The sequence below is a fragment of the Trypanosoma cruzi genome, genomic scaffold, assembly GCF_000209065.1.
Source record: "Trypanosoma cruzi strain CL Brener 1047053516585 genomic scaffold, whole genome shotgun sequence".
In the NCBI taxonomy this organism is placed as follows: Eukaryota; Euglenozoa; class Kinetoplastea; order Trypanosomatida; family Trypanosomatidae; genus Trypanosoma; species Trypanosoma cruzi.
The window spans coordinates 18025-42242 of record NW_001849247.1 but is presented as its reverse complement, the minus strand read 5'-3'; the positions used below and the strand labels follow the sequence as shown (position 1 = coordinate 42242).

Sequence of the window (24218 nt, the reverse complement as noted above, 5' to 3'; positions counted from 1 at the left end):
CGATATGAAAAAGGATGATGCAGCACCCGTTGCAAGATCACTGGAACGATCGACAATAAGCAACAGAGGTCGAGAAAGCACCGTGGAAGCAGCCGGTACCAGCGTGCGTTCATTAATGTGATCATTAAGACAAACAGACAGCCGTCGCGCGACTTCTTCAGCTGCTCCAGTTTTACTATGCGCAATAACGGGAAGAACCTGTTGAGACAGAAGAACGTGAGATACGCCTAATACAATGGCATTTAAATGTCCCTCCACCTCATCATCCCTCACATGACGACTGTTTAATGTCACCAGAGAGTCTTCCTGCATCAATACAAAAAGATCATCCTCCAACGCGACGTAATTAAGTGTTCGGTCAAACACATGGATATGCTGAATACTTTGGAGTTTGCCCCGATTAAGGTTCTCCGCAAGCATCTCCAATCCACGTCGTGTTATCTGAGAGCTGAAGTTAACGTACACCCACTCGTAAAGCTCATTCACCGCATCACTAGCAATGGTGCGAATATTCTCTTCAGTAGGAGAGCAAAAATAAATGGCAGGGGCGCCGGGTACGGGATCGCGTTTGGAGTTAATGTGCATGTGCAGCGTGATCCCCAACTCTCGCAGGTCCCCAACCCTTAGCAGAGGGGCAATAACGTCACGCCCAATGTCGTCATATATGAGAAGACGCCATACCGTGAGCTCAGTGACTTCCCCACCACTGGCCCGCGATACCACGGACGGTGCTCCTGCCTGCGTCAGTGGGACGGCTGAAGCAATCATCGCCCGTATTACTTCCTTTTGCCGCTGGCGCAAGAAATGCTTCTTCTGCCCTAACATTACTCTCTCACCGCTGAAATGTCCCGTTGTTTCAATTGCTTCTTGTTTTTGTTGTTTTGTTTTCGTCTTTATGTTTGTTTTCCCCTTTTTTTTCTACTTTTTTCTTTTATTGTTTCCTTTATTGTTCTTGCTTTTTTCCCCTTGCGGATGTGTAGAAAGAGACAGGAAAAAAAAAAAAAAATAGACAAAAGAAATCCATTTTTTATCTTCTTTGTATCCTCTGTTGCTCGTCATGGTTCTCTTCGTGAGGGAAAATAGAGAAGACCCTCAAAGACACGAACAGTTGTTTGTCCCATTTTCATGTTGTCTCTGTTTGTTTGCTCCCTTTTCCCTGACCCTCAGTCATTACTCCCCCTGATCTTCGCAGGCAGAAGCATGAGCATGAAGGCCCTTTGGAAATGCAATCTCCCAGTACACGGATGGTGTACACGCCACCTGAGCACCTTCATGGCCCCTCACGTACATTGCGGCATCCGCTGCATAATCTTCTTGACGTCGGCGGTGGCTGCGCACATAACTACGGGGTTTTTCTTCATGTAAAACTGCATCTACCGTCGTGGCTGTTGGCGTCGCATTCGAGGAAATACACGGTATGGTCGCTAGGATGTCCGTGGCAGTAATGATGGCTTCAGCGCCTGCATCATTTTTACGCATCTCAACACGACTTCGGCGACGACAAGAACCTTCCGTCACACATGCTTGTCGTGGGCGCTTGGATGCAGCAATGGGAAAGAACTCATCCAACTCACGTCGCATGGGCGATGGTGTGGTGGAACTCCGTTTTTCACCCTCCGCCTCTCGTAGTGGCTCTACGGAGGACATGTCCTGCGAGCTCGCCTGAGAGGCTGGCAGCGGTGATCCCTCCATCCGTGCCTTTTGCTCAAAACCATCCACTGTCACTAACTGCGGTGCAGAAGGCGTGTCGGTCAGTACCTCCTCGTCCACCCACTTGTTCTCCTCCTCGGACTGCGGCGCATCCAACGAAAACTCATGTAAAGAGGGAGAAATTTCACCGCCCATCAGAAGTTCTGTCAGGTGCTCCAATTGTTCCGCACGGGCGTTGACGGCAATTTCCTCCTCCCGCAAAGCACGCACCTGCGCAGCGTGTCGCTGTATGATGCGGGTGATGCAGGACACAATGTCGCTATTCACCCCCACAAGGAGCTCCATCCCACACACACACACACGCACTTCGTCCACACAAAAAAAGAGAGTAAAATAGAAAAAGGAGAAACAACAGTGAAAAAGCATGAATAGAACCATTCATTTCACACTCAACAGCTAAACTCACGTAAAAAGAAAGCTATCGCCGTAAAAAACAAAAGCAAAAAAAAGGGTAATGCGGCGGCACACACACAAAAAAAAAAGCCAAACTTACTTTAAAAATCAGTAAACAACAAAACTGAAATGTCGCCTAAAGCTTCACAGCGTAGACACGCCTGGGGAACTTTCGGGCCATACGAAGCTGACGGCGAGTCTTGCGGTTCTTCTCATTGTCCTTCAGTGCGAGACGACGGCGACGGGTCAACTTCGGACGAAGAGCCTTGGGCATTGCCAGGCGCAGCCTCCTGCCTGCGTAAACCTTGCGGAGGCTCTCGCGCTGGTTCCGGTTCAGCACCGTCAGAATGCGGGCAATGCTCTTGCGGATCAGACGGATGCGTCCGAGGCGGGTACCCGCGCTGTTCAGCTGCTGCGCCACGCGAAGCTGCGAGAGCTCCTTCTTGAACTCCATGAGCTGCTTCAACAGCTCATCCTTGCTCTTATCGCGCAGATCGCGGATCTTGACGTGGTGCGACATCGCTGAGGACTGTGTGCCTTAAAATCACGCAAAAACCTTCATAAAAGAGGAGGGAGGGGGGGGAAACAAATATTATTACAAGAATACCACAGCACATAAATATGCCACAATAATCCCGCTAAAACACACCAATAAATAACCCCCGTCATCGACATATCTGCTTCTATCTCCTCACAATTATCCAACAGTGCATACATATATATATAATAAATAAATAAATCAAACACAACATGTCAAATACATACATGCCAAGTACATTTTTCCCTCGCTCCTCCACTCAACCACCCACCCCCAGCCGGTACGAAGGAGTAGACGCGCCTTCCTCACTTATATAAGTTTCGGATTTCGTCTTTAGTACCTGTTTTTTTTTCTTTACATTGCATTCCCGCCACGCGCAAAAGCGTGGCGTCGTTCATGCATATAAATGCGTATACATCTGCGATACAATTGCATGCGCCCTCTACAAGTATGTGATGCCAGGTGTGGTGTCTGCGGATTTGATGCGGTCTGACTGGGCGGCGCAACATGTCCCACCTGGCAGTGCCACCAACCCCAGCACCGCGTCGCTACCAATCTTCTTGTAGCTTGTGAAACTCAAAAAAAAAAACCGATCGCGAGTGGTGTCGTAAGTGGCAGACCCTATTTTGCCAACCACTTTATTTCTTTCCTCCGCCGCTTTGCGCAAAGATTCAATCTCTTCATCACGTTCCTTTTCTTGTTGCTTTCGGAAGGCCGCAAGCTCCTCACGCTGCGCATCATCTAACAGAGCGAGAGGGTCCTCTTCTTCTTCTTGCTCCTCGTCACCATCGTTCTCTTCCTCTTCCTCTTCCTCCATATCCTGCTCCTCATCCTCATCCTCCTCCTCCTCCTCTTCGTCGTCGTCTTCCTCCTCGGCACGTTTGGCGGCCCTCGCCTCACGTTCGGCTGCACGTGCGGCAGCGCGTTCCTTTCGCTCCTCTGCCTTCTTTTTGGCTCGTGCATGCTTCGCCGCTCGCAGCAGCTCCAGTTGTTTTTTTTGAATAGCATTTCTGCACCGTTTCTTAATGGATCTTATCGACAAACGAAGTGTCAGACGCGTTCCACGTGTATCCGCCCGCACCTCGGCCGCATTGCGTGAAGGAAACTGCAGCACAGACCGCGAGAGCGCACGCACATTCACACCTACCACATACCCATCAGAAGTGCCAATATGACAATAAGACGCTTCGTTACTTGTGGCGGCCACAACGTGAGGCGCCTCTGGAATTTCAATCGTGCCCACACACCGCAGCTGTCGCATTGGTGGCTGAGGACGTGTTTTGATAGCAGATTTCACCGCCGTTGCACCTTGCACAGCCGCACGGTAGTGCTTGTTCACTGATTCATCCGCAGGCCCGGGATTCACTTCAGGGCTGGACGATGCTTTCGCGGGCACCTCTCCTGATTCCTCCCCGCCATCTGTTGCTGTAGCGGCGGGATGATCAGGCATTGGCGTGGTGTCCGTTGGTTCCCTGAAGGAGACAGTCGCTTGGCGGATATTGTCGGGTGAAGAAGGTGCCACGTCTTCCTCGTCCTCATCTCCAAATTCCGGCAGCCTCCATATTTTAATCGTGAGATCGCGCCCAAACGAGAGGAGTAATTCCCCTGCCCCAATAACACGCAGACATTTAACGTGGTTCTGGTGACCAACAAGTAATCGGATGGTTTTGGCCAACCTTGTGTCCCAGACGCGAATCTGATTATCGTAACTTCCAGTGATAACATATTGAGAATCCTCTGCTACAACGGTAATACAAGAGAGGACATCCTTGTGCCCTGGCCAGGAGGACCGCCGCGACCCTTCAATAGCATACAGACATCCATCATTGCCACCGGTATAAAGAGCACCCTCATGCATCATGAGGCACCGCAGCGGGGTTCCCACCCTTGACACATTTAAGCAGTGCTTCATTTCCTCCAGTTCCCTCTCTGTGGACCAGTGACGAAGTGTGCCATCCATTGAGCACGAAAAAACCTCGTCAGTAGATGGGGCAAACATGGCTGTGACGGCTTTGGTGTGGCCGTAGAGTATCAACGATGGCTTGCCGAAACAGGCAGCATCGGCGGAACCGTAGAGTTCAATGGAGCCGTCTTCTCGACCAACGAACAGAGGTGCCGGGGACTCATCCTCGACAGTGCACATCGACGTTATGGTGCGACCCGCCATCGTGAAGAAAGAGAAAATCTTTTAAATACCTCCAAGCTAACGGGCCAAGAGAATAAGCCGTCTCTCCCTCTTGATTTTGTTGTTGTTGTTGTTGTTGTTGTTTTCTATTTTATGTGTGTGCTTCTTGTCCACTCTTTGCGTTCCCTCTGCCTCCTCCTTTGCCGCCGTCTTAGCTGCTGCACGATGGAGTTTGCCACAAAAGCGCGTGTGAATCCCACCCCGCTCGGCAACTCCCTGCTCTCCCCACACCGCAAATGTTTCCCATACACAAAAAAAGAAAGAAAAAAAAAAAAAAGGACGGTGTGAATGTTGCAGCTGCAATGGACCCCTGCACCATCATTCATTGGTGCAGAAATACGCCAAATAGGAGGGAAAGAAAAAAAAAAAAAAAAAAGAAAGAGAAAAAAAGGAAAGGTAATAAAAAAGTGATGAGGCGGGAAACAACAAATTAATTCACCCACCCGGTACTTTATATATATATTTGTTCTAAAAGCGAAAAAAGCAAAATAGTCCCTGATGCAATTCCACGAAGAAACACACGCATGGGGTGAAACTAAAATGATAATACAGTCCAGAGACCCATGCACACATGAAAAAAAAAAAAAAATTTCTTCCTTCTAACTCCTCCCTCCCCCCCTCTCTCTCTCTTCCCCTTTCTCTCTATATGTATTTATGTATGCGACACTCACCGTTCCCATTGTTAAATTCCTTCCTTCTGCCTCATGTTATTTGGATGGTGAGAAGATAAGGACGGAAGAAAGATTTCAGCTCTGCAGTGATCATCGCCTCTTCTCAATTTTTCTAATGACATCACCAAATAGACGAAATGGGGGCATCAGCGCGTCCTTGCCTGTCTCCTTGTGTAACTTCGGTGTCACTCGCAATGGCTGTGCGAGCTGCTGCAATCTTTGTGGATCAGCGTGTCGACAACCACGTGCCTCTCCCGCCTGCGTCTCAGAGGGTGGAGAGGCGGAGTTGATGGCAGCCAACTCCGACACAAGCAGCATCTTCCCATCGTTGTACTTTACGTGGAAGGACGGGGGTCGCCAGTTCTCCTCAAGTTCGTGGAACTTCTCTCGCACCTGCACCTCCTTCTTCTGAATTGGTGTCATGCCAAAAAGTCTTTGTTTCTCCCGTTCCCGACGTTCTCTTTTACGCAACTGCTGGTCGTACATGTGCTGTACATGCATCGCCATATCCTGGTCTGTAAGGTAACGCGTTGGTGTTGGGTGGTACAACTCCCACTCCAACTCCGCCAACTTCTTCTGCCGACGAAAAACCTCCGAGTACACCATCGCGTTCACGTAATCATCAATTTCCTTCTGCGTACGGTATATCCGTGGCTGCGACGGGTACACCGCCTCCTCCGCGCGGCGCTGTGATTCCTGGCGGCGCTGAATGCCTTCGTTATAGAGGCGATACACCGCGTCTCTCTGCATACGAGGAGAAGCGTAGTACTCGACATAACGTGCCGCATCACCGTTTCCAATGTACGGATTGGGCATCCCTTCTATACAATAATGGCGTATGTGCAAGGCAATAAGAAAAAAGAAGAGAGAGAGGAATAAACCACCAATCAAAAATCAACAAGAAAAACTGTATAAAGGAAAAAGAAAGAGAAATCATCCCTCTCCCACCTGGAAAACGGTTGCTGTGATTCATCCTATTTGTCCCTCTTTCTCTTTCTTTCTCCCTCTCTCTTTTTTTCCCTGTCCGTCTCTATTTGTTTATGTGTGTGCATGTAATACCGGAAAAACAGGTCTGGGTCCCTTCGTCATAGTGCCGCTTACGCTGCCGCACCACGCCGGCCCGCGGCAAGAAGAACAAAACAAAACACCTGTCACGCTGTTAAGTGTTTCGTCGTTTTTTTTTCCCAAAATTTCTCCTCTTATTTTACTCCCCCGTGCCATTTCCTTCAGAGTTATTATTGCTCCTGAATGCCACGCATTTCTTCTCCTCACCCGCCTCCTCATGCATTTCCCCTAATCCAAAACCCTTGACCCCCTCCTTTGTCCACAGGACCCGAAAGAATGTGGGTCAATCCCCCGGCGCCGCACCGCCCAGTCCATTGGCAAACAACCAGATACGCGTTTTCAATGGGAACGGCACGCACACGGACGTGTGCACATCCTCACGCCATCTGTCCTCGCATCCATGCAAGCATCACCATACGCCCAATACCCCATAATTCAAACAATCGTAAAAATCCGTCTTTCGCGGGGAAAATAGACCTCAAAAAGTCACCCAGTAGTACAGGATCAAGTTCAGCCGTTTCCAGCACAGGCATGGATGGTGACGTACACTGCACCATCGGTATCACCGACCTTGAGGAGCCTGCAACGCTAGACGTTAGCGGCACAAGACTGGGCAACATACGACGTGCCTGCAATGATGAATTAATGTGCAGCGTGGCGTACATGGCACGTGGTATGGTGGAACTGCCGAAGACGCGCCTGCCAAACATAACGCCTCTACACAAAAACAAAAAAACGAACGCACTTCACAAGATTATATATTATCAATAATGGCCTTATTATTATTATTATTATTATTATTAGTAGTAGTAGTAGTAGTAGTAGTAGTAGTAGTAGTGTTAATAATAATAATGGTCGCGGTCGCCAACACCGCAAGAAAAAAGAAGAAGAACAATGATAAATAACAATATCAATAGCAATAATAATGGTACCAATCCGTCCAATTATGTAGATTGTTTTTTGTTTCCCCCTTTTTTTGTTCCTTTTTTTTCCATTCACATACACAGAGACATATTACATATTATATGTAAATTAAAAAAATACCAATCAAAGGAAAAAAAAAAAAAAACAGTCGCGTATTTATATCAATCAATTCGCAGGTAAATCAATTGGAAATGCTTTACGAAATACACAACTTTTTTTTTTCCGTTCTTCCACTTCTTTTCCCTGGCAACATTCGGTCTACTTTATGTCTTTGTTCTTTGGTGTGTATTTCTCCTTTTCTCTCTCCTTGCCTCGTCGTCAACACCGGTAACTTACTCGACTATCGGTAGCTCCACTCCGCATCCCTCTATCCTTCTCCGTCGTAGCAGCCCACCTCTGCTCTATGCAGCACTCCCTCGTGCGCCTAAAACCAACTCTCGCACCTCCGTGATACTCACACACTCTTCAATGGCGGACTTCAACTCACGCGTGGATGCATTCAATTGAACGTCGACATAATCCTTCACCCAACGCTGCAGTTCCGTCAGATTTTCATTCACCTCCTTGCGGTCCACTTTGGGTGCGATGGAACGCAGAATAGACTCCCATAAAGTTTTGAATCGGGCCTCCACGTATCTTTTTGTTTGCATCTCAGTATCTTTCTTCTGTTCAGCAATCACACTTTGTTCTATTTGCTCCGTCTTGGACTCCACTCGTTGAAGTCTCTCCATCACACCCGCCAGAAAATCACCACTTTTAATAACCGCTGCAGTTGTTGTTTTTCCCGCCGAATCATCCCCTGTTAGGCGCTCCGCCCATTCATCAATACGCCTCTGGCAAACGGCAACAATTCTTGAATTCTCCTCCACTTCACGTTTGCATGTCACCATCAAACTCTCCAAGCTTGCCAGGCGATCCCCGTGCAAAAAACCCTCCGCTCCCACCACGGCATCCTTTTCCGTTTTATGCATGGTGGTAATCCAACTCTCTAGTTTGGTTACGCGTTCGCCCATTGCAGCCATCTGAAGCGGGACATCATTCATCGTTAATAACGACAAAGAAGAGGGTATTTGTGGTGACGGTGTTAGGGGAAGTGGTTCTTTCGCCCGTATTTCACCCACAGCCGCCTCAAGAGACTTTACACGATTGTCAAAAGAGAGAACAACGTCATTTGTATTTGATGTCATTTGTGCCAAATTTTTGCGTGCAGACTCCTCCAATAGAATCACACGCTCCTCGAGCGTAAAACGTGGTTGATTCAGGTCATCGCCACTCTGTGGAAGAATATTCATATGCACCTTCTCCAAAGCGGATTCCCGGAATTGCTCCAGATATCGTTTGAACTCCATTTGTTCGCTGCGTATCTCAGCCAATGCCTCCTCAACAAGGCGAACCCTCTCCACGGAGACAAAGACTTCAGACTCCTTCTGCAGTCTCCGTAGCACATCATCCAGTTTGCACCCTGAAAATGTAGATACAGCCTCATACACTTTCTTCCATTCATCCGACGTGACAGTGATGCAAGACCCCACAGTCTTCTCCATTGTTACCATTAAATCCGAAACCCTCTCAAAAGAGGTCTTTATTGCTTGCATATCGGATGTCAGGACAAGGCGAGACCTTTCCGTTGATTTCACACCCTTTTCACAGGACCGCATCTCTTTCTTCAGCTCACTTAATTGTCCAAAAACTCTTTTCATTTCATCTTCAAAAACATTTTTCGGGTGCTGTTCCTCTTGAATAGAAGAAGTTTTTTCAGAGACATCCGCAACTTCCCTTGACAAAGCTTCCACTCTTCTTTCCAGACGGTTGCATAGAACCTGAAAACCATCTAATCGCACATCCACTTCTTGAATTTTTCGCTGAGCAAATTGTAAAGCCTGATTCTGCTGAATATTGAGTCGCAGACTTTCAAGCTCACTTTCTTCATGACGAGTAGGCGATGAATGACGCTTGACTTCATGCGGCTCATCTGTTGCATGCCTGAGCTCCAAAGCAGCAATACGGCTTCGCAAAACATCCAATTCAAGCAACGCCGGAGATAACTTTTTATCCAAAGCCTCCATGTAACGCTGATAAGTTCGAGGAACCTCCTTTACAAGGTTCTCAAATCTTGAGGTGCGTTGCTGTATCTCATTAAGCTGGGCGACATAACGACTCAAATGTTCTTCTTCTCGCTCAACAGAAGCCCTCAATTCAAGAAACTCCACCTCCGTTACACATTTTTTCACCTCACGCTCTCGGCATATCATGCTATGGGGATCATTTTTATTATTATTATTAAATATCATGCCTGATGTCTCCTGAATTGTATTCAAGGCAGTCGTAAAGGCATCCATCTCGTTGCGCACACATTTCAAGGATTCATTGTAATCGTGTACTTGTTTACCCAGCCTCTGTACATCCCCTTCAATGTTTTCAACCCTTCTCACAGCATGCATTGCCTGTTCACATCTGCCATCCAAATTTCCTACAGTTTTTTTGATTTCTTTAATCTCATTCTGAAGCGTACCTCTTTCATTTGAAATAAACTGATGAAGTTCCGCATATTTGCGTTCGTAATTATGCCGATCGTTTTTCATCAGTTCATTTACAGCGTTTTCTATATCCATAATCGGATTAGGTTTATGTATCATAGCAGACTCTATGACCTCTATTCGTTGACGCATTTCCTCGATATATGGCAAGACTCTCTCGCTCTTTTCATTTACAAGTGCAGTTACCTCGTTTTTAGACGGGTATAAATCACGGATACGTTTATTCAACTGTTCCAAATCAGTTCCATGTTGGGTTAACCGAAGATCAATTGCCTTCTTAAGATCACCTGTCAAAGCATTGTACGTACCTTGAGTCTTTCTTAGAACCGCCATCAAAGAATTATTATCCTCATCTCTTTTACGATAAAGTTGGGAAAGTTTCTCCGTCAAGGCCTGCGACTTCTCCAAGGCGCTAAATACAGTCTCAAAGCGATCCTCTGAGGATATTTCCAGCTGTTTCACCATCCCCAGACTGTTACAAATCTTTTCATGCAAATGCGTGTATTCCTTTACGCGTTTTTTTATTTCACGTTCCGTTTCAGTTTTAAATGATTTGAGTTCCCCCAACGCATCTTCATGCTGTTGAAAGTGGATTCTAAGGTTATCCATTTCGGCAGATACTGCGTCACCAAGTTGCCGCCACGCCACATTGGAAACTTCCAAATCCTTTTTGGTTTCACTCACTCCGGCATCCTGCCTCTCGGATACTAACCGAACATTCGTTTTCAACTCTTCGACAGTGCCTAATAACTCCCTAAATTTGTTGTTTATTTCTCTCTCCAACTCCATAGAACGTTGGTTCATTTTTTTAGACAAGGCGCTTGACTCTGCGCGTACCTCATCATGCATCGCAATTGTGTCATGTACTCTGTTCTCAATTTGTCGAATACGATCCCTTATTTGTTGTTGTTCTTCATTTAAATGACGCATTTGTTCGCGAATAGTCCCCAGCACTTCGGAAAAAGATGCTTGAACCTCTTGACACTCCTGTTGCATGGTCAGTTCAGATTTTTTCATTTCCAATTCTCGTTCCAGTGCTTTGACAAAATCCCTTTTAGCAGACGATCATGTTCCTTCTGGTCGTCAAGAAACGCATCACAGGTAAGACGATTATTCTGCAATTCGTTGTTCATCTGACGAAGAAAACTGCGCAACACCGTTGGAATATTCACCCACTCCTCATCATCATTGAGTATCGCGTCCCTCTCACTAAAGGTCATAAATACAACAAGATATTGTTCACACAAGGTCCTATATCGTTTTAAATAAAAGAAGTGAATAAAAGGGAAAAAAAACACCCTGAAACAGTGTAGGCAAACAGAAAAAAAAAAAAAAGACACAAATGGCACGGCACACAACGATGACCCAAGGTTGTAATTGTAAATGTGACATCAAAAAACAAAAGCCTTGTTAGCGTTTTGTGTGTGTCTGTTGCCCATTGCCGCCGATGCTAGTCTTAGCACAGAAAGGAAAACAGAATTAAAATATGATCTGGAAAAAAAAAAAAGCATAACAAAAAAGAAAGCAAGAAAAGAAAAAAAGCAAAGTACAACGACAACTTTAAAAAAAAAAAGTCAGTGGACACAATAACCACCCTCAGTCACCATTTTGATGCTGTGTTGACGAAAGTATTTCATGTGATTCCAGAATTCATAGGGATTAATGGCATAATAAACCTGGTGATCCCGAACATCTGCAAAGTGTATATTTCTCAGAGCTGGTCGAATGCGCGCCATATCCATCATAAACTTAAATTTGTAGTACCAATCTTGCTTTCTTAAAAGACCTGGAACGAAAACCAAAGAATGAACCCCATTGAAATTTCTCACCTTATCTTGGGGACGATCCAAAGGACGAAACGGTGTTCCTGATCGACCTAATATAGCTGTCACACTAATCGCTACCTCTTTTTGTTCCATAACAGTTCGAAGAGCCACGTAAGCCCCATTCCCCTTTCCAAACAAATGGACTCTTCGATGTTCAACATTGAAATTCTCTGTGACCCAGTCACAAAAACGTGCCACTACAGCCTCAACAGGAACCTGGAAGTTATGACGAAGATTTATAGTTGGAGAAATAATTACCCAATTTTGTTCAAGCATCAATTGACGATGCATAGGGCGTTCAAAAAAATTCGCACATACATCTTCAAAATCTCTTGGAATTCCCCGATGATCAGGAAGTACAACCATATATGGATATTCTTTTTCTTTTGACCAATCTGAAGGTGTAACCATACTGTAGGCCATTGGAGCCGGATCTTCATCTGGATCAAATGCACTATGATCGACACAATCAGCTTTTCCCTCAATTAAGACGAGACCTGTGCTCTGTGGATATAAGGCACGAAGTTCATATTCATTGGGGATACGTGCATTTTTGGGTAACCTTCGAAAAGATGTTTCGTTTGGACGATATTCGGAATCTGGTTGAGGTACTCGGACAATACGTCGACGACTACGGTTATCCACAGAAGTTTCTATTGTGTCTTTTTTCCGCGAGCCAATATAAGGTCCTTCTTGCGAAAAAGAATACTGCAGTCGATTCATCTCTAGAAAAAAGTGTTCATTCTCCAAAACTGAATTTACATCCTGGCTTTTAATTTCACCTATAGAATCTGGACCTTTCTCCTGAGAAATTCTTGTTTCACTCACAATTTCAGCTTCACAAACTCCAAACTTCACCCGTGACTTATCATTTAAAGTACCAACCCCCTCAACAGTATTTACATGACACTGCCGCAGACCAATGGGCAGTATGTGCCCAATGGTAACCATTGAGCATAACCTACGGAACATTTCTAGTTACTATAATAATAAGAAGCATGATGCCAACAGCCATTTAGAATAATAAAATAAAATAAAATAAGCAATAATTTTCATGATTAACACATTTTTATTTATCTGCATCAACAGGCAGATATATATTCATTAGAAAATCCTAAAATGCAGATACGCATATCCAAAAATTAAACCCGATGAGGAACAAAACCACACCCTAACTCGAAGATCTCACCCACCCACGCTCACAAGAAAAGAAAAAAAAATGTATGTAGTCCAAAATACCAAGCCGCCCTTCCTAAGAATCAAAAAACAAAAAAAAACACAAATATTAAGCAGAGTCATTTGGAAAAACCCTGACGCCCCAGCCCAACAAATATCTTCATTTAATCACTATTGCCACTGCAAGGAATAAATATCATTTCGCATCCCATCCATAATCGGAATCTTTTTTCTTGCTTCTTTGATCAAATCAAAATCCAGCTCTGCATCAACGTAAGACTCACCTTCTTCTGCGGTAGCAATCACCCTACCCAAAGGATCTGCAACCATCGAATGACCCCAAGCAACATATTCTGCGTTGGAATCACGCGCAGGAGAACACAAAAGAACATACTGTTGATTATCCATAGCACGTGCTCTGGCCGAAAGTTCCCAATGTATTGGACCTGTAAACATATTGAATGCACCCGGATAAACCAAAAATGACGTCCCTGCTTGGGCATACTTCCATGCAAGCTGTGGATACCGCATATCAAAGCAAATACCCACACCAAATTTGATTTTTTCGTTGATTGAAACAGGAAAAGCAGTACTTCCAGGAGAAAGAACCTCCCGTTCGTCCATTTGCACGGTTTCTGAATGGATTCGGAACAAATGAACTTTTCTATGAACATGCTGCAAGTTACCTGCCGAATCAAAAACCATGGAGGAATTGTACAACTTTCCATCTGCGCGTTCAGGTATGCTGCCGGCTACCACCCATATATTGTTTTCTTTAGCAACCTTAGAAATGGAATCGTAAGTGGGGCAACCCGGTCTTATTTCTTCAGCGTATTCATCAAAATATTTGGTGTCATAGGGGCACATGAAGCATTCTGGGAGAACGGCAAGATTTGCACCTCTAGTTGCCGCTGCCGCAATCATTCCCACAGCTTTCGATAGATTAGCCTCTTTGGATTTCTCCACGGCCATCTGACAAAGAGAAACTCGTAAACTGGACATGTTCCGTTCGACAACGGAGGTGAATAAATAGACTCTAAGCCTAAGAATCTTCGGTGATAATGGAAAACGCCCGGGACGTGCGTGTTAATGTAAAAAAAAAAGAAAAAGAACTGCCGGGAAAAAAAAAATTTCGAAAAAAAATCCCTTCACCCAAACAAAATTTCCGCAATGGAATGGGGGCCGGTTCATGGCGACACCCTTACCGGACGCGGGCCCCAAAAGAATTAGAAGAAAACCCCTCCCTCAGCCGCCGCGACCGCCAAAAAAAGGAGCAGGCACGGAAGACAGCCGCCCGCGCGCGGTGAGAAATCAAAAGCGGAGTCGCTGGGGCGGCGCGCGTGCGCGTTTTGATGGCCCGCGACCGCCCTCCGTGGCGTGCCGTGAGGGCGTTTGTGTGCGTGTGCTACGGCCCCGTGTGGGCTGCGATTTCTCATTATTGTTTATTTATTTGCCTTGGCTCTGTGTAATGATCCTTCGCCTCTCCTGTTTTGTGTGTTGTGTGATGGGCGGTAAATGAAGTGTGTGGACGAGCCGAAGAATAGGTGCTTGTGACCAGGATGCTTGCGACGAGGGCTGGCTGCCTAAATTAATATGCATCCTGATAAAACGAAGACATTTCTGTGCGGTATTTTTTCTCTGTCTTGTGGTGGATTGGATGACCGCGATGGACGCAATCAGGGTGCCAATGGCGGTAGGACAAAATTATTTATTATTAATTTTGCCTTCACAGCGACTCCCTTTTGATTTCCCGCCACGCGGCGGTGTTTTGTGGCTGCAGGACTCCGAAGTCTGCCACCTCGTAAGTCATGGTGTTTCTAACCCCAACAACGCGCAGCATGTCACGAGAGTGGCAGTCCGAATATGTATATAAATGTAATATATGTGGTTGGAGCAAGCACTGAGTGGATTGCGAACCCGCTGCCCCTCCGTTCGCCCCCTCCTTCTGTTTTGCTTGGTTTCTTTAGACACGTTGAGGGTCCGGCGAGCGGCCCAGGCGAATATCCGCTGGTGCTTTATTTTGTTGGAGGCAAGATGTCTCCGTGGGACGGCGGGGCGGTGGAGTGTGGCGCTGAGCTGGCGCTGCGGACCGTCGGCACGATGAGTGGAATCGTCGTGGTGTGTGCAGCGGGGCTTGCGCTCCGTTGGCGGCTGCTGCTGGGGAAGGGGCGTTGCGCGTTTGATTTGCAGCTCTTGGGGCTATTGTGGGAGAAGGTGGGAGGCTGAGGGCATGAGGACTGAATTGTTTTGAGTGGCAGCGCTCCGTCGACTTGCGGCCAGTCGTGGCACTCCTTTGGGTTTGGCAGCCTGTCTCGTTTGTTTACTTCCCACTGCAGGACGTGGACAACACTGCTCCGAAGAGCGCTTGTTTGACGGGTGTGGGCTGCTGCCGTGCGTGGTGCGTGGACTATTTGATTGTGTGGGGAGGTGCGTGGAGTGACGAATACTTCTGTTTGGCGTGTCGCGGTGTGTCGGAGCGATGTTCGGAAAACATGTGAGGGGTGTTGTTTGTGATTTGTGTGTCTTCTCTGGTGGAGCCGACATGTGTGCGGGGATTGTGGCATTGCTGGCTGACAGCTCCACGGCACTTTTCGGCATTCCTGGATGTGGTGAGGAATGACGGCTGGCGACCAGCGTGTTGGTGCTGCTGGTGGGAATAAGTGCATCGGGAATAGGCCGTTTTCTCTTTTCCGTGATGGAGCCGATGAACTGGCACGAGGGCACCGGCTGCAGGCTGCCTGCCAGCACGTGTGAGCAGCGGATCCATGCACACACCGACGCTCGTCGCAAGAGCTTGTGCGATCACAGTGGCTTTTGTGGCGTGCCTTTATGGTCGCCATCCCGTCGGAGAATGTGTGAAGCAAACGGCTGGCTGAGCACGAGGAAAATGAGTGCGTGCACTGTGCCGTGTTTCAGCGTCGATGGCAGAGCGGCAGGAGGCCCGTGTTGGCAACTGAGATCTTTGCGTGGCGAGGGATGTCGGTGCTGATTTTGGATTTTCGAGGGTGAAATGAATTTGCTGCTGCCCGTGTGTGTGGCCACTCCGGCGGAGGGCGAACACAAAAGGGAAGGACGCAGGCGCTGCGTGTGTGTGTGCAGGTGCCATGCAACAGCGTCACAACAAACATGCTGCGACTCGGTGACCCTCACATCGTTGTGGTCCTCACGCACAGCCCGGGCACGGCCCGCATCGATGCACTTAGTGGACGGAGTGGGGCATCTTTTGAGGCGCTGCAGGGAACAGGATGTGTTGACGCAGCCACGACGTGCATGGAGTGTCACGATGGCACAGTCAGCTGTGGCTGGTGGAATATTTACTTCTCGGAGGAAACAGAGAGAGAGAGAGAGAGAGCTGCTCCTGCTGCTGGCGTCGTTGCTGCCTTTTGTGGCCTCCCATGCCGATTATTGTCTGTCCGCTGATCATGGGTGGTGTGCGTCCACTAGTGACGTCGTCTGCAGGCATTTCACAGCACCAACGAAACGCACATCGCGTCGCATTCTTTGGCTGTGGGTATGGTGTCGTGAATGCAGCCGGCATTATTTTGCCCGACTCCTTTTCGCTGCTTTGCGACAAATAGATGCGTCGCCGCCCGAGTCATTCACTGCAGCTCCGCGTGTTGTACTGCCAGCACAATACTCTCTTGTTGTTTGGCGCCTGGCTGACGGTCAAACACCACTGCGTTGGGACATGCAGGGATGTGGACTGCCGGCGGCGGCGGATATCGTGCACACCTGCGCGTGGTCACGGCAAGCAACGCTTCCCTCATCGTGCGGTCGAGTGGCCCACGCAATCGTCGCCCCGTCCGTGCATGGGACCCAACGGACGCCGCCCTTTTCGACCACTCTAAGGCGCACCTGCATGACAAGGCACCCCAACGCCGCATGCATGGCAGCACTCAGATACGTCTCCTCCGGGTCCCTCGCATCTGTCGTGTTCGTGGGAGGCGTGTCCGGACACCACGAAGAGGGCCTATCCCCGGGCACCGCAAACAAACATTCTCCCCGCCAAATAACACCGTCAGCACCCCTCACATCCAGTGCGGGATCAATGATGGGGCAGCTGTCCATCGGGCGCTTTGCTGACATTTTATGCGCACTCCCCAAACACCAGCCACTGGAATACAGATCCGACGCGCAGCATTCGACGGGAACGCCCAATTCGCACAGCATGCGAAGATATTCACTCATGTTCAGTGCGGAGCAGTTCCTCTGCTGCTGCTGCGCACAACCCGAATTCCCGCACCAACGCGTCGGCTCCGCCATCCCCCTGCTCACCCTCATGCAGCCCAGGACAGCCAATGCAGCCAGCGTCAGCTCCGTGCAGTCGCCGGCACCCCAATCGCTGCCATCCACTCATCCCTCGCGTGGCACCGCGACCGGTGCGACTCCAGCGTCCTCCCGTCCCCATCGCCATCCTGCTGCTCCACGCCATCAACGTCGTCGCAGTCGTGGTGCTCCCTCGCTGCCATCGCGGCAGTCGTCGACTGCACCACCACCAACAGCGCCCCGCCACGCACGCAGGCAGCATTCCTCACCATGCTGCGGCCTGCCATGTGCGGGCAGGCAAACCCGACAGCATGGGCCATCAGGTGCGCGGCGATGCGGGTGGCGAGGCGTCCGTGAAACAAAGCGGCCGGGCAATGTTCATGGCGCCAGCGACGGGACGGCCATCCTCCAGCGTGGCGCACGGCAGTGCCCACACACCACCCGGCGCAGCAGCCACGCACTGCACTGTGTCAGAATTGGCAGCACCAGCGGAACAATGCTCAGCAGGCACAGTGAACCGACTGCAAACACTGCCCGTGGCGAGTGACGGCACAACCAACGAACCCTCCAGTGGCTGCACGAGCAGACGATCCGCATGCAGTTTGACAGCAGCAGGGACAACCTCCTCGGCAACAGCGTTCCCGTGCGCAGACGAAACAACACCATTCCTGCAGCCAAACGCGCCGTCCAATGCATTCGCTGTGCAACACCGGGAGAAGCCGCAGCGCCTCCTGCTGCCACACGGGTCCGCTGTTGGCGCCTTGATGCGGACGGGCACCCATCGTTCCCTCCAAACGACGCTGCACACCTGCAACGCATCCTGCGCTCCGAGAGGCACGTCTCCCACCACACCCGGGGACGCCCACACGCCGCCGGCACGCACCGCATCGTCAAGGAAACAGGGATACGTCAGGATGACAGCAGGACACCCGCCGGCAATTCACATCGCAGGCATCATCACAAGCAGCAGCTGCTGCAGGCCGCGGGGCGACGTGGATCAACCGACGCATGGCGCATGTGGAAGAAAAAACGTAATGGCCTGACGAGGATGCAAGAGGCTGACGCCTCTACAAAATGAATGAAACGGTATGAGAACACAAAGAGGAGATTTAAACGCCCGCAGTCAATGCAAGCCACTGATAAAAGGGTGGAATGAGTGCACTCAACCACAACACGAGCAGAGACTCAAAGAAGAAAACAAAACCAAAAAACAAGAAGCCGAAGCGTGGGACGACCGAAGCACACACGCTCTCATTGCTCCCGTAAAGCAAAACACACACACAGGGAGAGAGAGAGGTCGTCCACTCAAAGCAATAGAAAATAATTAAAAAAAACTGTTACGGTGCTCCGCCCATGCAGCCAAGCAGGACGGCAGCGGTGCGTGTGGTGCAAAAGAGAGTACCAACGGGCCTGCATGGGTGTGCATTCATAAATACGTGAACAAATTATGTGTGTGCTTATTAGGCTGAGGTGAGAGCGAGAGTCCATGCAAGTGGACACACACACACAGAGAGAAGGACGAGTGTGTGTGCGGGCGGTGCACGGCTCTCTCACACTCACTCTCACGCGGCCACCACCGCAGCCGCAGCCGCACACGCAACAAGAAGAAGCAGAAGAGGGGAGGTGGAGTGGGAGGCCGCGGTGCTGCCGTCACTCTCGTCAGGCGTCCTCGTAGCACTTGTTTGAGCGGCGGTGGCTGTTGCTGTTGCTGTTGGTGGTGATGATAGTGGTGTTGGTGTTTCTGTTCCTCCCTCTCCAGGCGGTTGTGATGCCTGTGTACCTTCGCCTGCGGTTCCTTCCGGTTGACCCGAACCACTTTCCTCCAAAGTTTGGTCCTGCCTCCCAGAGGAACCACCGGCATTCGGTTGGCCAGTCCCAGTCCCGCTCTGAGTGTTATTCTTCTGTGAGGCGGCTTCTTGGAGTTTACTTGCATTAATTCTCAATTCGCAAGAATACATTTTGGGAAGGATTTTACAGAATGCACCGTTCGCTCCATAATAATGTTCATTCAACGATTCGCTGCCAAAATCCCACGCGTAGCCACCGCCGGCACCGCACCACAGCGCGCAGAGGACACACACCAGCAGCACACGGCCAGTCATCATCATCGCCATCACCCCTGTCACTTGCGTGCAGCCTTCAGCACAAACTAACAACACGTCAACGCAGAGCGGAAGCAAAAGGAGAGACACGGCCGCTACACCACGCACAGCCACCGCACAGTCACAAATGGCAGCAGCCCAGCAGCGGCAGCGCACACACACCATGAGACAGTTAAAAGCAGCGAAAGGGCAAAAACACACAACGCCCCGCAGCAAGCAAACAGAAAAAAACACAGAACAAAACGATTAAAAACAAAACACAGTTAAACGAACAGCAATAAACTAAAAATGGAATAATCCTCTGGGCCGCTGACCGAATCCTGAGTTTATCGATAATAGAAACCAAACCAGATATAAATAAGAAATGGTCGAATAGAATAAGAATGGATTCACCACATCCTCAAAGCTTAACACCAGGTAAGTGTATATTTATATATCATCCGTTAGCCACAATTGTGGCCCGCTCACTCTATTCGAATGGGATATGTAGATATAGACTTACGAGGCGGCAGACTTTGGGGTCCTCCAACCACAAGACCCCGCCGCTCCCCTTCGCCAAGTCCTGAAGTGTAAAAACACGACCGCGTGATATGCCGTCTGCGGGGTTGTGCGCAGACCGTATGTAGGCAAAGGATGCCTGTATTCCGCGAGAGTCCAAAAACTCATATATCCGTCGCAGCCCCCACGTCATGGCGTGTGATTTTGAGCTGCCCTTATTCGCCGCTCCTTGCAGCAAAGTGTTGTCCACCCAAACGTCCATGGCGGATGGCAAGATGGCGGAAAAGGCCGATAAGGCTAAGCGTACCGCGCGTGCCTCGGCCTGCATGATAAGGAAAGGTTTCCTCTCCCACTTTCCCTCCGGCAATTTTAACGTCGCCGGAGTCTGGAATAAAAACGGCTCCCATCCATGGAGCGATGCATCCGTGATGATGGCGGTCGATGCCTTCTCCGTGGGCTTGATGATACGCTTGCGATTATTCTCGATGGTGTGTCGCAATCTCTCGCCCAAACCAACCGCTGCCGGCGGAAGGTTCGCCAGGGATGTCTCCAGCGCAATCCCCCGGTTAAGTGCGGACAATCGTCGTCGCACTGCCTTGATGAAAGAGTAGTAGACACATAAACGCGTGCCCAAAATGGCCGTCGCGTACAAAAAGCGTGACGCCGTAACCTCCATTCCCGCGATGGTTGAAGAATTGAGCGCCGGCATGGCGCATACAGACCGGACAAACTTGTCACTCAGGGATACCGCCCGGTGAGTGTGTGATCAAACTGCACCCCCAGGAAGGTGTACTGCGTGGCGCCCGATTCGCGGCCCTCCCCCAAGGATGTGTGACAACTGTCCGCATTACGAAGCACTTGGGCCTCCCACAATGTCGTGTCGCTTTTAGGTCCTGCTATGCGTATATTACCGACCCATACGTCGACACGCACCAATGGAAGTGCGGCCCAGAGAGAGTGAACCACCGTCGTCACCACCGCAATTGCTGAAGTAATAATCTGGAGAATTTCTGGGCCGGCCTTGCATCCCATTGGGAGTCGTGTCAGCTCCGCCAGCGTGCCATCCTCCGCGCAGAATCAAAAGAGATGCCGAGTCTCCCGCGGTAAAGACTTGAAAAAAGGACGCCTTTACATCCAGGCAGGAAGCGGCCTCAGCCATCACAGGCGGCAAATAATGGGAAATGTGTAAAAGAGGAACATTAGCCTCATAAGGGTCGTCGCTGTTCTTGTCGCGTGGCCACGCGATCCATCGTCGTCGTAAACCGGTGGTTTTCTCCTCCACAACCGAAAAAGGGTATTATCCATCCGCCTGTTATTGTGGACGAAGCGTCCTCGACAATTCCCGCCTTTCGTAGCAATCTCGCATCAGCGGTTGGAGTCGTCCGTGAGCCTTCGCGCGCCTTACCGGAGGAAGACGGAGGGAGAGGGGACCGCCCGACGAGTCCCCAAACTTGCATGAGCCTCTCCAAGGTAGCCGGGTTCAACCGACTTTTAATCCACTCCAGATTCAACACGGGCACGCTGACATGCTGTAGCGGGATAGCGTGTTCATCTTGTGGAGTGGCCAGACGCGTCCTTGTCGCGCGTCTCGTTATTGTAGCGGCATGATTGTGATAAAAATCATGGAAAAAACGCTCCTCCGCTCTCAGCCAGGGTTCCTGCCCTTCCGCAGCTTCTCCCTTCACATCAATGCGACCAGCGACGACACCTGGGTCAGCAGTGTGTTGTACCTACTCAAATATCGAACTGTGTTCTGGGGAAGGTCGAACGGGTCGACGTGCTTCGCCAACTGCGAGATCACGTGTGGGTCCAAATCATGTGTCTCCACGACTTGAGCAGCGTGCCTCAACGCACCGCGTTCTATGGAATGCGCCGTGGCATTCCAAGGAGCCAAAGCTCGTTCGACTTGAGCAGTCGTAAGATTCGTAGGCTTTTCGTTGTGTTGAAGTGTCCTTCATAGCTTTATGATTTCGAAGGCGTCCTGCCCTCGTATCCTCACGAACCGTAAGGCGCGGTGGGGATCTGCTTTCGCCGTCCTTGACGCCACGGGCCAATACAAAATTAAGTTTCCGTCCGCCTCCATTGTGAAATTTTTGGCTGTCAAGGCCGCAATCTCGGACCAACGACTCGCCGTTATCCACGCAACTCGGAAAACAACACGTTCCCTCCAATCGGTCCGGCTGCGGATATATTGATTCATCTCTTCCTTTGTCAAGGGACGCGCCTGCTGCGTCTCCGATCGCGCCGGAGTTTTTTGTAACCAGACAATCATCATGTCCAGCGGGGTTCAATGCATTTTCGACATGGACCGCAGCACCCTGGCGTGCCGCAGTCGGGTCGATGGCGCCACATCGATTGCCATCAAAAAGGCCGCACAGCTCTCCTCGTTCATCGGCCGTTCGCGCGTGCGGCAAAAAGTCGTAAATTGCCCCGCTAGGGACATTCTCTGCTCCCACGTTGATGGCGCCTACTTCTCTCGAGCGACCTCGTTTGCTTTCCTCATATAACTGGCCCAAAGCGGGGATGTCGGAGGTTCGTCGTGCCACGGTGAATTTCTTTGCGGATAAGCTCCATTGCCCTTCTCGACGATTGCGTCGGGCGATTTGAAAGATCGGATGGAGCGTCGGCGGTGCGGTGCGATGCCTGCGCGGAATAGCCGGAGGTGGTGGATTGGATGGGGCTGTTTCCATCCGCCCTCGCGGCTGTCAGAAGCCACTCACCGCTCTTTGACGGCCGACCGCGCTGCGAGTCATTCCTTCTGGAAGCACCTAGGACGTTGCGTGTACACGCGTCGTGTCCACAAAGACGACACAACTGACATCGCGGCAATCGATGTTTTTTCGTGGATGGGCAGGCACGAAGTGTGGATGGCGGCATATGCCGGGGTCGGACGCCATCATGATCTGCATCCGGAAGGTCTGCGGCAGGGCCCTGCAAAAATCCATGAGCTGATCGCTGGGTTCCCGATCCATCTCCAGTGCGCGTCTGCACGACACCAAACCGTCGATGGCCATTTGAACCTGAGAGTCCACTTAGTGCAAACAATAACCGTATGCGCATCGGAGGTCGACGAGGACTCCGGAGACGACGTCATTCCATACACGCGGGACCCAAGTGTCAACGTCCAGTGCAAGGAAATGCAGTACCTGATCCTCTGCACCGGAGCCATCTTCGAAGGGGAAGGTGCGGGAAGGCAAAGGCATCGAGTGAGGGAGATGTGGTCGCCCAAAATTGCCCTGAGAATTTCGGGTGTTGACCCGCCGTCTCTCCCCCGTGAGAGTACTTTTGGGAAACGTGGATGCTGGCACGCTCCCAGCATCCAATGATGTGGTTGGTGTGGCCGTGTGTTCACGTCACCGTCGTGCATGCGTTAGTGGGGGTTCATCTGGCGGCCCTCCCCGAGAGGTGGGCGCTTCTCGTTGGCACGGCGTCTCCGCGTCCCGCAAAAAGGCCGCCAACCACCGCAATGTGGGATTCACAAGCCGACAAGTATGCGCCTCTTCCACCTGAGAGTAAGGCTGCGCGCTTCGATCATGAACGCCCGCGATGGCGCGGGTGCAGTCCGAGCCTAATATCTGCATTTCCGCAATGATCAGCCCTTGCTGGACCCCCAACTCCCGAGCCGCCCCCAGACGATGGGCAGGAGCTCTTGAACATCGAAATTTGGTAATTGAGCTGCACGGAGGTTCGCCAAGTGCCCGCAACGGTCGGCTCCTCCCAGTGCATGGTGATCTTTGCTGAAACCAAGCGTAAGCCTGCCATTGTTGCAGCGGCGGTTACCACCGCATCCAACGGCCCGTGTTCATCAATGAAGGCAAGCTGCACCTGGATACCGCCATGCTGGCGTACCAAGTCCAACAGGCGCCAATTTTGCTGCACCCCGTCGCCGTGTGAAATAAAGCACTGTCATTTCCTTCAACCAGCTTGCAGGGATCCCGTGTGGCCGCAAAAATAAAAATGATTATAAAGCGTCTGAACGCTAACAGTTCCCTGATTCCTTCAGTCGCGATCAGCCAAAAATTCATAATAATAAAAAAGAATTGTAAAGAAATATACCCATCGGTTCATCAAGAAACGTATTAATTCAGGTAACCAGCCTTCCTCGTAAGCGTCCTGTTCACAAGCTCCCAAAAAAAAGAAATACAACAGAAATGATAGTAATAATGCTATTAATTTTTGCGGCGCGTTGTGTCATCGCTTCCCTCCGACTCGTTTGGGAGTTCCGTCGTCTCTACCGGAGAGTCCGGAATCACCCCACGGTCCTTCAACAGACGTTCCACGAACTCTGGGGGATTTGGCGCATCGTAAAACGGATATGCCCTCAGGC

The 24218-nt window shown here is 50.0% G+C and overlaps 12 protein-coding genes and 1 pseudogene across 12 annotated transcripts, besides 23 other annotated features; all 13 read right to left on the bottom strand.

The window, feature by feature from the left end:
- Tc00.1047053510039.109 (sec1 family transport protein, putative) lies at nucleotides 1-825 on the bottom strand (the record flags this gene model as incomplete). The annotated part of the gene is made up of 1 exon (XM_805969.1): nucleotides 1-825. A coding segment is annotated over one exon (825 nt), but the record flags the coding sequence as incomplete, so codon positions are not given.
- Nucleotides 1-2406: a sequence feature (areas merged during assembly that could not be assigned to a particular haplotype. This can correspond to areas where the two haplotypes were merged or to regions with more than two copies in the genome that were merged during assembly.).
- Nucleotides 865-906: a microsatellite.
- Nucleotides 911-962: a sequence feature (A-rich).
- Tc00.1047053510039.100 (hypothetical protein, conserved) lies at nucleotides 1171-2088 on the bottom strand (the record flags this gene model as incomplete). Its single annotated transcript, XM_805967.1, has 1 exon — nucleotides 1171-2088. One exon carries the CDS (start codon nucleotides 2086-2088, stop codon nucleotides 1171-1173), a length of 918 nt encoding a protein of 305 aa, XP_811060.1.
- Nucleotides 2240-2623, bottom strand: Tc00.1047053510039.90 (60S ribosomal protein L35, putative; the record flags this gene model as incomplete). Its single annotated transcript, XM_805966.1, has 1 exon — nucleotides 2240-2623. The coding sequence occupies one exon, from the start codon at nucleotides 2621-2623 to the stop codon at nucleotides 2240-2242; it is 384 nt and encodes a 127-aa protein (XP_811059.1).
- Nucleotides 2407-24218: a sequence feature (heterozygous, non-Esmeraldo-like haplotype).
- Nucleotides 2819-2843: a sequence feature (AT_rich).
- Nucleotides 3084-4808, bottom strand: Tc00.1047053510039.80 (hypothetical protein, conserved; the record flags this gene model as incomplete). The annotated part of the gene is made up of 1 exon (XM_805965.1): nucleotides 3084-4808. One exon carries the CDS (start codon nucleotides 4806-4808, stop codon nucleotides 3084-3086), a length of 1725 nt encoding a protein of 574 aa, XP_811058.1.
- Nucleotides 3400-3515: a sequence feature (GA-rich).
- Nucleotides 4885-4910: a microsatellite.
- Nucleotides 5078-5103: a microsatellite.
- Nucleotides 5181-5221: a microsatellite.
- Nucleotides 5432-5470: a repeat region.
- Tc00.1047053510039.70 (hypothetical protein, conserved) lies at nucleotides 5588-6313 on the bottom strand (the record flags this gene model as incomplete). Its single annotated transcript, XM_805964.1, has 1 exon — nucleotides 5588-6313. One exon carries the CDS (start codon nucleotides 6311-6313, stop codon nucleotides 5588-5590), a length of 726 nt encoding a protein of 241 aa, XP_811057.1.
- Nucleotides 6466-6537: a sequence feature (GA-rich).
- Nucleotides 6940-7272, bottom strand: Tc00.1047053510039.64 (hypothetical protein, conserved; the record flags this gene model as incomplete). The annotated part of the gene is made up of 1 exon (XM_805968.1): nucleotides 6940-7272. The coding sequence occupies one exon, from the start codon at nucleotides 7270-7272 to the stop codon at nucleotides 6940-6942; it is 333 nt and encodes a 110-aa protein (XP_811061.1).
- Nucleotides 7339-7363: a microsatellite.
- Nucleotides 7364-7418: a microsatellite.
- Tc00.1047053510039.60 (hypothetical protein, conserved) lies at nucleotides 7888-11040 on the bottom strand (the record flags this gene model as incomplete). Its single annotated transcript, XM_805963.1, has 1 exon — nucleotides 7888-11040. One exon carries the CDS (start codon nucleotides 11038-11040, stop codon nucleotides 7888-7890), a length of 3153 nt encoding a protein of 1050 aa, XP_811056.1.
- Nucleotides 9751-9774: a sequence feature (AT_rich).
- Nucleotides 11487-11596: a sequence feature (T-rich).
- Nucleotides 11598-12821, bottom strand: Tc00.1047053510039.50 (hypothetical protein, conserved; the record flags this gene model as incomplete). The annotated part of the gene is made up of 1 exon (XM_805962.1): nucleotides 11598-12821. The coding sequence occupies one exon, from the start codon at nucleotides 12819-12821 to the stop codon at nucleotides 11598-11600; it is 1224 nt and encodes a 407-aa protein (XP_811055.1).
- Nucleotides 12872-12891: a microsatellite.
- Tc00.1047053510039.40 (nitrilase, putative) lies at nucleotides 13197-14027 on the bottom strand (the record flags this gene model as incomplete). Its single annotated transcript, XM_805961.1, has 1 exon — nucleotides 13197-14027. The coding sequence occupies one exon, from the start codon at nucleotides 14025-14027 to the stop codon at nucleotides 13197-13199; it is 831 nt and encodes a 276-aa protein (XP_811054.1).
- Nucleotides 14568-14835: a mobile genetic element.
- Nucleotides 14726-14747: a sequence feature (AT_rich).
- On the bottom strand, nucleotides 15041-15865 carry Tc00.1047053510039.36 (uncharacterized protein; the record flags this gene model as incomplete). The annotated part of the gene is made up of 1 exon (XM_805971.1): nucleotides 15041-15865. The coding sequence occupies one exon, from the start codon at nucleotides 15863-15865 to the stop codon at nucleotides 15041-15043; it is 825 nt and encodes a 274-aa protein (XP_811064.1).
- Nucleotides 16358-16377: a microsatellite.
- On the bottom strand, nucleotides 17040-18149 carry Tc00.1047053510039.33 (annotated as a pseudogene).
- Nucleotides 18854-19405, bottom strand: Tc00.1047053510039.30 (mucin-associated surface protein (MASP), putative; the record flags this gene model as incomplete). The annotated part of the gene is made up of 1 exon (XM_805960.1): nucleotides 18854-19405. One exon carries the CDS (start codon nucleotides 19403-19405, stop codon nucleotides 18854-18856), a length of 552 nt encoding a protein of 183 aa, XP_811053.1.
- Nucleotides 18978-19029: a microsatellite.
- Nucleotides 19862-24020: a mobile genetic element.
- Nucleotides 19890-19939: a mobile genetic element.
- Nucleotides 23840-24019: a mobile genetic element.
- Nucleotides 24061-24218, bottom strand: Tc00.1047053510039.15 (hypothetical protein, conserved; the record flags this gene model as incomplete). Its single annotated transcript, XM_805970.1, has 1 exon — nucleotides 24061-24218. A coding segment is annotated over one exon (158 nt), but the record flags the coding sequence as incomplete, so codon positions are not given.